Source organism: Herpailurus yagouaroundi, unplaced genomic scaffold (genome assembly GCF_014898765.1).
Source record: "Herpailurus yagouaroundi ecotype Mexico unplaced genomic scaffold, PumYag 140, whole genome shotgun sequence".
In the NCBI taxonomy this organism is placed as follows: Eukaryota; Metazoa; Chordata; class Mammalia; order Carnivora; family Felidae; genus Herpailurus; species Herpailurus yagouaroundi.
Genome location: NW_024412395.1, coordinates 55,311,920 through 55,325,127, shown reverse-complemented (window position 1 = coordinate 55,325,127; position 13,208 = coordinate 55,311,920). Strand labels below are relative to the sequence as shown.

Below are 13,208 nucleotides of genomic sequence, written 5' to 3'. Positions count from 1 at the left end.
CCTAAAAGTCAAAACTCAGTATGTATTTAGTTGAACGAATCTTCATACTTGCTAAACAGAAATCCTTTTAGTCTTGAGACAGTATATTCAGAAGATTAAAAAAAAAAAAAAGTAGCCAGGTTCAAAGGGAAAATATAAGGCCTTTAAGAGTGAAGGTAGAGAACAAAGGTGAAGTGAGAACAGGAGTAGAATGCATGACTTTTCTATAGTTTCAGTTTCCACTCACTTTTCCTGCTTAGTTTTCTGAACTTTTAACCAATCCTTAGCTAACTGATTTTTCAAGTTGAGCCACACAAATTTGTATCTTTGCACTAAAACTACCAAGATGATAGGAAGACACTGAAGTTGCCAGACTGAACAAATTTAAAGATGCAAAGTAGAGCCTGTGGAGATATTAAATGTAATATTATAAATATCTTAAATTTGAAACAATATTGACTCTGAAAGACTAATACAAATACAAGCTTTCATCAGGTTTAAAATGGATCTCTATATTTGGGACCACTTCATTTCAAGCTCAGGAAGTTTTCCACCAATATAAGGAATTTCCTCTCACTACACTGAGGGAATATGCATGTAGTTTTTCCCACACAACAAAAACACAAATAGGGACTGGGCGCTTGCTTATTGTATCTAAATTAAACACAGTGCCAAAACTACATTTTAAGCTCTGATTTAGGAAGGTCAAGGTCGCACTGCCTTGGGAAAGGGGAAAGGCGAGATTCTAACCCAGGTCCTATTTTAAACTCTGTGCTATCAAATGACTAGTCAAACCAACACATGAATTAGCGGGTCACAAGAAGTTGGGAGTTAGGCGGTAGGACGAGATGCTTCCACACCTGAATTGAAAACGACGAAAACGAGACTGGAAAGGCGCCCGCCGCAGCCGCCATTTTGCGAGAGCCGGGTACCGGAAGTCTCGCCGCGGGAGTCTAGCAGTTGGGCAGCTAGCAGCCTGCGGCGCGGGGGCGGAGCCAAGGACCGAGTGTTTCCCCCACCTCTCGGCGGCCGAAGGCGGTGCCTGAGGGCGGGACCAGAGACCCAGCGTCTCGGAGGCTCGCGGCGAGGGAGGAGCCTAAGGCGGGGCCGAGGACGTGTGCTCGGAGGCTCGTGGCGAGGGGCGGGGCTTGAAGGCGGGTCCAGGGGTCAGGAGGCTCGGAGGTTCCCAGGGCGGTGCAGCTCTTAGACTTGAGGCCGGGGGCGGAGCCTAAAGGCGGGGCAAGGCGGGGCCGCGCGGCCGGCGCGGGGAGGAGCTGACCTGGCCACCGCACACCCGCACCTCACTTTCTCGGAACGTGACAGAGCTGCTGTAGTCGGCCGCCAGCAGCCCGCAGCTCTCAGTCGAGAGGGCTGGGGTGGGAGATGACGGTGATTTCCTCCCTGGTTGGCCCACCACGAGCATCGACTACCTTCTCGTGGCCCAGGGGCTGCAGACATAGCAGGTGAGATGGGGCCCCGGGACGCGAATCTGCCCGGCCCAGGCTCGGCCTTGCGTACCCTTGGTGCCCCCATCCCCGCCCCTCGGGTCTGGGCAGGTGGGCAGTGCCCCGCCCTTGGCACCCTGGCTGCGTGCAGTCAGCTGTCGGCGCCTGTCCCGCAGCGTTCGCTTTTAGGACCTCCGGAGCCACCCAGGAAGACTTAACATAGGGGAAGGGACAGCTTGTCCCCTCCAGTGACAGAACTGCCATACCCCAGTTTGAGGAGCACCTCATTGCACGTACGTCCACGCTGTCATTCTCGGACTCCTCCTTTTATCCCGAGGGGTGGCCTCAGTATCTGCTCTGGGAGCTCCTGCCCAGGTACCTAGAGCACTGCACCGAATTTTCTTCCTTGCCCCTTTTTGGAGCATGTCAGTTACCATGACGTTGTTAATCCCATGTCCTGAGGAAGCTGAGGGACCAACTTTTTATCCCAGGCACAGACCCCATTCTGCCTTTCCGTTTCCAGTGCCGTCTGCCCAGGCATTAGGTGGCAGCTGGTCTCTGGGCAGCCTGTTTGGTTAAGGTCCCTCCACATCCTTATCTTGGAGGGCCAAAGTCTGTGCCTGCTGACAAGGGAAGAGGCAGTGCTCAGCGCTCCCCACCCTGGGTCTCTAGGGAGGACATTTGGTCCTCTGCAAGTAGGTGGGAGTGGGTGGATGGTGGGACTGTTGATGTTGAAGAGTGCTTTAATAGTACCGTAGTATATTATGCTTTTCCCACAGGATCGTGGATATTGGGTATGTGAGAATAGACAGCCTAAGAGTTTAAAGCTTTCTCTTGGAAATAAATCAGAGCCCCCTTCCCCATTTTCACTTAATAGTGGCAGTTGTTTACAGTCTCAGTGGTTCCTTCACGTTGTCAACCAAATATCAGTGGCTAGAAGTGGTTTGTGTATAGCATTTCTCCACTCCCCACCCCAGTGAGTGGCCAGTGAGCAGTCTTTTACTATGACAGGTCAACTTGTTTGTTCTGTTAGCAACCCTTGTTTTTAATGAGATGAAAAGACTGGATGCGATTTTTTAAAAACTTCCGTTGCTGTGGTTCCTGTTCATTTTAAAAGAATGCTTTAAAAAGCATATACTCTTCCCACTGCGAGGGGGGGAGGACAGGGGGGGATGAGAAACCTTTGTAAGTGCTTTTTGGTGGTTTTGACCTTACCTCTGTTAGCAAGTATTGTTTTTATAATATGGAGGAACATTAAAGGAATCTTTATGGGTAGGGGCAGATTACTTTTCAAAGTTTGTCTTTTAATTTTTAAAAAAAAATTTTTTTAACGTTTATTTATTTTTGAGACAGAGAGAGACAGAGCATGAACGGGGGAGGGAGAGAGAGAGAGGGAGACACAGAATCGGAAGCAGGCTCCAGGCTCTGAGCCATCAGCCCAGAGCTCGATGCGGGGCTCGAACTCACGGACCGCGAGATCGTGACCTGGCTGAAGTCGGACGCTTAACCGACTGAGCCACCCAGGCGCCCCTGTCTTTTAATTTTTGACTGACAGTTAATCATGGGCAGTGCTACAACTATTTGACCATCACCTTGAGAAAAATGAAGAGCTCTCCCTTCCCTGCTATAAACTATTTGAGATCAAACTGAATTAAAGTGAACTCCTCTTAGTTTGGTATGAAACAAAAGTTGATAACCTATGACCCATCCCATCTCTCTATTGTTTTTTTCTTTTAGTTTATTTTTATATATTTTGAGGAGGGGGTGGGGTGGGGAAGAGAGCTAGAGAGAGAGAGAATACCAAGAAGGCTCCACACTGCTAGCACAGACCCTGACTCGGGGCTCGATCTCACAAACCACACCCATCTCTCTATTTTAGTTGGAGAATCTTTAATACCAAGTTTGAAGAACTGGCCTAAGACAATGAATTATATTTAATTTGTTACTGTTCTTAGGACCACAATTCCTGATAGCAGTTGCTACCATTTCTTGAAGACCTACAGTGTGATAAGCTACTGTGATAAGCTGGGTGAACTTACAAATTCTGAAGTGTGAACTTATAAAATCTGTGTGAACAATCAAATCTCCACTCCTCACAATATCCCTTTAAGGAGGTGTTTACTCTCATTTTACAGTTGAAGAAGCTAAGGTTCAGAGAGGGCACTTAACTTGCCCAAAGAGTGGATAAGTGAAAAGGCTCAAAATTGGGTTCAGGTCTATTTGACTCTTTTAATTGAACAGCCACTATTTGGGGCGCCTGGGTGGCTCAGTCGGTTAAGCAGCCGACTTCGGCTCAGGTCATGATCTCACGGTCCGTGAGTTCGAGCCCCGCGTCGGGCTCTGTGCTGACAGCTCAGAGCCTGGAGCCTATTTCGGATTCTGTGTCTCCCTCTCTCTGACCCTCCCCTGTCCATGCTCTGTCTCTCCCTGTCTCAAAAATAAATAAAACGTTAAAAAAAAAATTTTTTTTAAAAAGAACAGCCACTATTTAGTTAAAACTGTTTGTTAAAAAAATTATTGTAATACATCGATATGTGAGTGCGGTACAAATAAGGGGTAATGACAAGTATGAGTTATTAATATTCCAGGCAAAGAAATATAGGGAATTTTAAAGAAATAACATAAGACTGGACAAGTTTGTCATCTTATTCTTTGGCATTGCCTTTTCAGGTCCACACCTGTTAGGGGCTCCAAATGTTTAATACCTTTGTTTACCAGCTCTTTACCTCAACTAATGGTACCTATCCCAACCATTAGCTTTCCCAGAATATAATTTGATGGTTATCTGGTAAACTTCAAGTAGGTGATTATTATCGGTTTCGTGGATATTGACCACTCCTATCTAATCCTGGTAGAACAACACTTGTCCGGATCCAGATTACATGTAAGGTTTTTAAATGGTTCAGTTTATATGAGGGTAGCACAGAGAAAATTGGCTTGTCCACACCCCGTGTATTAGTTGTTGCTTCTCTCTGGCCTGCTATCTGAGTCTTTCTGATGTCATGTGGGTGTTTGAAAACTTACCCCTGAGTATTGTAAATTTCGGAAATCGTGAGCATTTTTACTTTCTACCTTATATAAGTCCACTTTAGATGGTTAACCCAGAATAATCACTTAGAAATTGGCAATTGTCACCATATTAATTTTGAGTTACTCATGAAAGCTGATTAGTTGCAAAGTGGCCCAAACCTCATGTTCATTGTGTCCCTGGCAGCAAGAGGGGAGTCTGATTAAGTATTGTAATGCTAGCATAACAAATTCTTTCTAGCTTTAGCATTTTCTGAACATCTTTAGGACATTTTACAACACACGTTGTGTTCTTTAACATTTTAGAATAGCTTTAGAACATTTTAGAACATATTTTGTGGTCATGGCCTGTTGCTATAGTGAAAAACTTAGAATACTTTATCATTCAGAAAAAAAAGATTTCTGTCCATGAACTAGATAGTTCCTAAAAGAGAACATTGGTCCACTAAAAGGCAAAAGGTTTGAGGTGCCTGAGTGGCTCAGTTAAGCGTCTGACTCTTGATATCAGCTCAGGCCGTAATCTCACAGTCAGGAGATCGAGCCCCACATCAGGCTTTGGGCTGAGCGTGAAGCCTGCTTGGGATTCTCTCTTTCCCCCTCTCTCTCTCTGTCCCACCCGCATGCATGCTCTCTCTTTCTCAAAATAAATAAACATTAAAAACAAAAGGTGAAAGGTTTTTTTTTTTTTTTAATTTTTTTTTTCAACGTTTATTTATTTTTGGGACAGAGAGAGACAGAGCATGAATGGGGGAGGGGCAGAGAGAGAGGGAGACACAGAATCGGAAACAGGCTCCAAGCTCTGAGCCGTCAGCCCAGAGCCTGACGCGGGGCTCAAACTCATGGACCGCGAGATCGTGACCTGGCTGAAGTCGGACGCTTAACCGACGCGCCACCCAGGCGCCCCTAAAAGGTGAAAGTTTTAAGAGCAGATTAATATTTTAGTCATTCATCAAAATAATATATATACTATATATATATAAGTATATATATTTATATGTAAATATTTCAGTATAAATATATTAGTGCCTCCTGTGTACCAGGCACTGTGCTAGGCATTAGGTATACAACAGTGAATAAGAACATGCAGAGTCCCTACTTATGTGGCACTTAAAGTCTAGTGAAAGAGATAGACATAAATCAAATAGTCACTCTAATGCATAGCGTAATTACAAACTGCAAAAAGTAGCCTACGGGTAAGGAATCGGATTCTATTTGGAAAAGACTTGGCTATGGGGTTAGTGAAGCCTTACCTGATGAAGAAACTCCTGAACTATATGATTTAGAGGGTGAGCAGGTGTTATTACATAGAGAATGGCAGGTAGAGAAGAGAACATTTTAGACTGAACAGCATGTACAAAGTCCCTGTGACACAAAGGGAACTATGGGGCATTCAAGAAGGCAAATATCTGATGCTAGTATAAAAGGAACTAAGGGTAGCCTGGTAGGATGCCATCATTTCTTTTTCATTCTCTTTTATATACTACCAAAAGTTAAGTGATTACTTTGTGCCAGATGTGATTATAAGGGACTTGAATCATCTCAAATCCCAGTGAGGTAGATAGTATTATTGCCATTTCACAGATGAAGAGATAAAGTTGTTATGTGGTACTCTACTATATTTTTCTTCTTGTCCTGTACTCAAGTATGACCACAGGCTAGGCAGTACTCTCCTGTCCAGTATGTAGCCTTGAGAACTGAAATTTCCAGGGAATTTGGATGCAGGTGGACATTCAGGAGACACTCTGTGGGCCCCAAGCTCTTACCCACTAGGTGGAGCTCAAGTGTGGATCATGGGAGAGAGCCATGGGGTATCACTGCAGCTCTCATATTTGTGGATCTTATCTTAATCATGTCTGATACTGAAAATAGGACAGCAACATAAGTATTTTGAGCTGACCCACCATTGAGAGTAAAGAGGTTATCGTTAGCAAACACTCTCGCCCCCCCTCCCCTGTTTTTTCATTGTAATTTTTCTCTGGTGGTTGTTGAAGAAAGTGTACATATTTGGCCATTTGATAAGTCTAGGTTTGCCAGTGTAGGCTTTCAACTAGAATTCGTCTTCTGATTTATTGTCACACTGAATCTTTTTTCCTTTCTTTCCAGAGATCTGGTTGGAGTTGGAGGGTGAACGAAAATGAATTCTTTTTCCAATTTACCTGCAGAGAACTTAACCATTGCAGTCAATATGAGCAAAACTTTTTCCTCCACAGTGATGCATAGATTTAATTCCACTAATGACCCACCTTCAATGTCAATAACAAGGCTTTTTCCAGCCTTACTAGAATGCTTTGGCATAGTCCTTTGTGGCTACATAGCAGGAAGAGCCAATGTCATAACATCAACACAGGCCAAAGGACTGGGAAATTTTGTCTCCAGATTTGCACTTCCAGCTTTATTATTCAAAAATATGGTTGTACTTAATTTTTCCAATGTGGATTGGTCTTTCCTATATAGTATCTTGATTGCCAAAGCTTCCGTATTTTTCATTGTATGTGTCTTAACCTTACTGGTTGCCAGTCCTGATAGTCGATTCAGCAAAGCTGGACTATTCCCTATTTTTGCTACACAAAGTAATGACTTTGCATTGGGATATCCTATAGGTAAGTTATTGTACTTTTCAACCTTTTAAAAAATTCAAATATTTTAGGAGGTAGCAAAATTTAATCCTTTAATGTATCTAAGCATTTGTTAGTGATAGATATTTATTCTTATATCTAAAAGAATCTCTCAGGGCACTTGGCTGGTTCAGTCAGTAGAGTATGCGAATCTTGATCTTGGAGTCATGAGTTCAAGCTCCACTTTGGGGGTAGAGTTTACTTAAAACAAATCACAAAGCCTCATTCCAAACCACTGTACTTTGTACTACCCCACAGTGCCTACACCCAAAAGGGAATAAATCTTTTAATAAAATTTTAAAATCTCTCATATTTTTTCTTAACTATTTCTTAAATTAGGATTAATTCTATCTTTCTTCAACTTCAGAGTTTGAAGTTCCTTCAAGAGTCGACCTAAAATAAGTAGTCATATCCAAATAAACTTTATAAATCATCTTTCTAATATATTCTTTTTCTTCTCAATAATCACATGAAAGAAGTTCAGGTCCAGAAGGGATCAGATTCTGATTTAAATTATATAAAAAAGATAGACATATGTGTGTATAAAAATAGTAATTGTTAAATGTTATCAGTGGAAATGTATGAGTGACTTTTTCTTACCATCTAGAATACATATTGTTTTATATTAAAGCTTGTTTTTGAGCTTGTTATTCAAAATGTCAATTTACTTCAATTGAGTTAACTTCTTGTTTAAGAACAAAAATGGTGAAGGCTTTTTGACCTTTTCAACTCTTCCTTCTTAACCTTTCCAACTCTTTAGGCTGCCTAATTTTATGTTTCTATGTGTGTTTGTTTTCCTGATAAAACATATCAATTTGGGATATTGAGTTATCTTGAACATATCCTTTTTTTTTTTTAGAACACCTACCACTAAGCAAATATCTCCTTAGTAGGTACTTTTTATATTTTTATTTTTAAGTTAAAAGTTAATGTTGTGCTTTGACCATGTATCATAATGTGAGGACCTGAGTATTGTGGATAGAGTCATTCATTCATTCACTCATTCATACGGACCTGTTAGGTTCCAATGATTGTACCAGCTGCTGCAAATACACCTGTCAACAAAGTTCTTGTACATATTGAATTTACACTTTAATGTGAAAGTAACATTAAAATTAAAATAATATCAAGTAATGGCAAGTACCATAAAAACAAAGTTGTTTGGATAGGAATGAAGGGGTCGGTAAAGACGTCTCTGATGGTATATCTTCTGAGCAGAGACCGAAAGAAATGTAATGAAACAGACAACTGAAAACTACGATTAACTTTCAGATTCCTTATTCAGTAGTTTTAAAACTCTCCCCACCCCCCAAATTGTTATTATTTTACCACTGGCACCAAAAGGATTCTAGTGGATATATTTTCCTTTTTCTCCTCCTTTGGCCCTCCTTCATCTTGCTTACCAGAAATGGAGCTAAATCTTAGAAACTAAATAACTGTGAGTAAAGCAGGAGGTTTGTGAGAGAGGGAGAGTAGGCTCTTCAATGACTGGGCTATAAATAGAAACTATATAGGTGTTCCTTTAAGGATACTGAATTTTAAAATTAAGGATGAACCAAGCATTAAAATAAAAACTGGAAATACAAGAGCAAGGAGTTAACGTGTTTGTCAATCTCTTCAGGAGCATTAATAATGTAAATTTGTCAAGGTATTTATGGCATAAGGACCTTACAAGTGGCTTGGTGTCATAGTGTTAAGTATTTAACAAATATTACATTATCTTAATTTAGCTATAATCTAGAAGTATATAGTTTCATGCTCTCATAGATTAGTAAATCCATAACTAAACAGAACTAACGTTTGTAACTTTATAGTTTATAGACTATTTTCTCATATATTTATCTCATCTGAGGTAGGGCAGATATTTGTAATCCTCATTTTCAAATAAAGAGACAGGCTTACAGGGATTTGATTGTCTTATCCCAGGTCACACAGCTAACAGGTGACTGAGATCCAAACCTAGGCCTCTTGATTCTAAATCCTGGGGCATTTTCTTATGCCACACAGTTATATAACATGCCCGTGTAATCTTCAGAAGACCTAACTAGCCTGTGTAACCCATTAATGTCAGAGAGAATCAAAGATACATTTGACCATGTATTATAATGTGAGGACCTGAGTATTGTGGATATAGTCATATATCTAAAAGTGTTCTATAAAATGAATAGCAGTGGAAAAAGACCTATTAGATGAGCTTATCCGTTTTTTAAAAATATAACTTATTGTCAAGTTGACTAACATACAGTGTATACAATGTGCTCTTGGTTCGGGGGGCTCATTCCAACAAGTGCCCATCACCCATTTTCCCCTCTCCTCCCCGCCCCGCCCCCAGTCAATCCTCAGTTTGTTCTCTGTATTTATGGTTTCCTTCCTCCCTCTCTGTTTGTAACTATTTTTCCCCTTCCCTTCCCCCATGGTCTTCTGTTAAGTTTCTCAAGATCCACATATGAGTGAAAACATGATATCTTTCTCTGACTTATTTCACTTAGCACAATACCCTCCAATTCTATCCACATTGCTACAAATGGCAGGATTTCATTCTTTCTCCTTGCCAAGTAGTATTCCATTATATGTATAAACCACATCTTTATCCATTCGTCAGTTGGTGGACATTTAGGCTCTTTCCATAATTTGGCTATTGTTGAAAGCTCTGCTGTAAACATTGGAGTACGTGTACCCCTATGAATCAGCACTCCTGTATCCCTTGGGTAAATTCTTAGTAGTGCTATTGCTGCGTCGTAGGGTAGATCTATTTTTAATTTTTTGAGGAACCTCCACACTGTTTTCCCGAGCAGCTGCACCAGTTTGCATTCCCACCAACAGTGCAAGAGGGTTCTCCATTTTCATTTTAAGACAGAATCTCCAAATCAAAAATGTAGTCTGCTATTTTCATCACTGTTTTCCTTATGTCCTACACTAGATCATTGAATCTGGTAATAATCATGTTCCTAGCAGTGTGCTAGTCCAATTTTACTGATGATTATCCTTCTAAATTTTGAGTTCTCATTTTTTGTTTTCAAATTACAAATAATATAAGATCTCTTGTAACATTGGGTTGTAGACAGTACCTTTCCAGAAACCAATAGTATAAACAAAAGTGCTTTCTCACGTATCTGCAGATTGGAAGGTATGATACAGAACTGTAGGGCTGTGTATGTGCTCCAATGGGCTTATTTATTACTGCTTCATGCCCATCTGCCTTCTGGACTTTTTTAGGATAAACAGAGAAGACTGTGTCTCTACAGAGAAGACCCTTTCTTTCTGTTTGTTGTGTGGTGTCCCCCAAGGTATTGCCACTCTCTTGTTAACAGATAAGCATCATAGGTTTTAAAAAATGTCCTTTTAAAGACTGCTTTTGTTGCACAATATCAGTCCAATTTACAGGTGATTCAGGAGAAGGTGGATAAGTTAATGAAAGAAAATTAAGGACAGTCATGTTTCCTTTTTCTGTATATTATGACAATTATAACAGTCTATGAAATTACATTGAAATGATTTATCTATATTCAAATGACAGAATGCTACAGTACATTTAACAGACTAAAAGAGAAGCTTGCCGTTTTTAGAACAATTCTTTTCAAAGGTACTTTAAGAAATATGAGTCTCAGAAGAAACCAAGAATCTACCAAGAAGAAATGTTGATTTCAGCAAATCAGAAGGTTCCCTACCTCTGTCATTACAAGATACTAATAAGGCATAGTTAAGTCCTATAATTTATTCTTCTAAACAATGCTGATAGTGTAAGTACCCCAACTAATCATAATTATGCTCTAGTGCTTGAGCTGTAAACAGAAAGGAAATGAAGCATTTAACTATATGCCATTAAATAATAGAATGATCTTGTCTGGGTCTTAGTGTTATTTGCTAGGGATTGAAACCTGGCAGGAATCAAAATAGGAGCCACAGTGGGTGGCTAATTTTGTCTTAGTTCCTCATAGTGGGATTCCCTCCTCCTGCCCAAGAGCCTTATTTGTAAGTATTAATTAATTAGAGCTTAATAAGTGATATAATTATTAGAAATCGAATTTGTTAGTATAGGTCACTACTTTCATACATGTTTTTCAGATTTGAAAAACCATCTTTCAAAAAAAAAACCATCTTTCAATTGGTAACAAAACACTGCCAGTTCACAGATAAATATATAACTTTAATTATGCAAATGAATGGCAGAATTGGACTGAAATTTCCATGTTGAACCTTATTCTTCTAGTAATTTAGCAATTATTCATTCCCAATTTTTCGCTCTCTCCCACTAGATTGTACCTTTTTTTGCCTTCATATACCTGTTCAACTGGTTTAAAATAATAGTAATCTGCTTTATAAATACTTGGAATAAGAAAAAAGAAAAAAAAAACCTGTGTACAAAAAGAAACAGGTTTAAGAGATAACAATTAGATATAAATTGCTGTGTGTTACAAAATGCATTTTTAAAAAAATTATTTTAAGAGAGAGAGCACAAGTGGTGGGGGGGCAGAGAGCAAGGGAGAGAGAATCCCAAGCAGGCTCCAAGCTGTCAGTGCAGAGCCCGACGCGGAGCTCAATCTCACGAACCATGAGACCATGACCTGAGCTGAAATCAAGAGTTGGATGCTCAACTGACTGAGCCACCCAGGCACCCCAACAGAATACATTTTTACTTTGAAAACTTTGACATTCATTGATATGTTAATTCCATTCAGCAAATATTTTTTGGATTTGTTCAGCACGATGCTGGGGACTGGGGGTTATGACAATGTGCCTTCAGGGAACTTAGAATGTGGTGAGAAACAACTTCTATGAAACAAGGTGCCAGAGCCATCCAGAGAGGAGACCCAGGATATAGACTGAAGACCTGGAGGAAGCATTGGTACCTGAGACAGGCCTTAAACTATAGGTAGGATTTAGGTAAGGAAAGAGAGACTTCAACAAGTTGGGGAATGATGATCAGCGTGTAGAACTTGTAATTATGAACCTGGTGTTTGTCCGGGGAAACTGTGATGTTAATCGCCGGTGGAGGCTTTGCACGAAAGAATAGTGAGCGATGAGCTGCATGAGGAAGGGACCCCTTGTGGAGACTGGACTATGAATGCCAATAGAAAGGCTTTAGAGCAATTCCCGTGGAAGGTGAGCACTGTGGGAAAATCCTAAGTTTTGAAAGGTAAGATTTAGAAGATACTGTTGGCAGTGAATAAAATGGATCAAGGGAGTGGTCAAGAAAAAACAAAAAAATATAAGTTGATAAACACATTAATCCAATTCTGAGATTTTTGACTAGTGGTTCAAGAGGAGAAAATACAAAAGATCCTGCAAAAGAAGAAAGTACGTGGTCATTGCTTAGCCATAGATAATGATAAGCTGCTGCTCAAATTTGTATTGAGCTCTTAGTTTTTATTTTTGTTAATGTTCTTTTATTCATTTTGAGAGAGAGGGAGAGAGCAAGAGACCGTGCGCAGGGGAGGGGCAGAGAGAGGAGAGAGAGAATCCCAAGCAGACTCTGTATTGCCACTGCAGAGCCCAATGTAGGGCTTGAACTCAAGAACCATGAGATCATGACCTGAGCCGAAATCAGGAGTCAGACACTTAACCGGAAGGAGCCACCCACGTGCCCCTGCACTGAGTTTGTAAAACAATCTAAAATCCATTTTCCTGTGGTGATTAAGTGCTAGCATGCTGGCAATGGTAAATTTCTGGAAAAAGGCCTTTACTTAAGGGGATTTGTGTGATAAAAGTTGTCAAAGGAAACACTTTGTGCATTTTAGTGGCCACTTGGGAAAACTCTTGTACGCAGATTGAAAAGACAAGGCTTTCCAAAATATGCTCTCTGTTTTAATAATTGAGTGGTGAGCAGGTATGGAAGCCTTTCTCCTAGAGATGCAATATCTAAGTAGAAGTGTAGCTGTCTAGAAATAGTTATCAAGAGTGCTGCCTTTTTTTTTTTTTTTTTTTTACTTAAAAGATAAAACCTTATGAAATGTGAAAGAACACCACTAAGAGATACAGATAGAGCTCATGTATCTAATTTGGAAATTAGTGGGCAGAATTTGTGATGTTTTATGTAATCAAATATGTTTTGTTTAGCCACTGCTTCATTTCAGAGGTATTATAGACCTCTGTAAGTGCTTAGCTAAAAAAAAAAAAAAAAAAAAAAAAAAAAAAAAAAAAA

General features: G+C 40.2%; 1 protein-coding gene across 3 annotated transcripts in view; it reads left to right on the top strand.

Moving 5' to 3' along the window:
* The first annotated feature begins 1,272 nt into the window (after window positions 1–1,272).
* The window catches only part of GPR155 (G protein-coupled receptor 155), a 49,300-nt gene continuing 37,364 nt past the window's right edge, over window positions 1,273–13,208 (top strand). For 2 of the 3 annotated variants that reach the window (XM_040475426.1, XM_040475428.1), the window contains exons 1-2: window positions 1,273–1,442; window positions 6,555–7,051. In XM_040475426.1, coding sequence (XP_040331360.1) covers window positions 6,586–7,051 — 466 coding nt within the window. In that variant the 5' untranslated portion in view covers window positions 1,273–1,442; window positions 6,555–6,585. Of the gene's footprint in view, window positions 1,443–1,545; window positions 1,718–6,554; window positions 7,052–13,208 lie in introns of those variants that run through there. The other variant, XM_040475427.1, reaches the window with a different exon arrangement.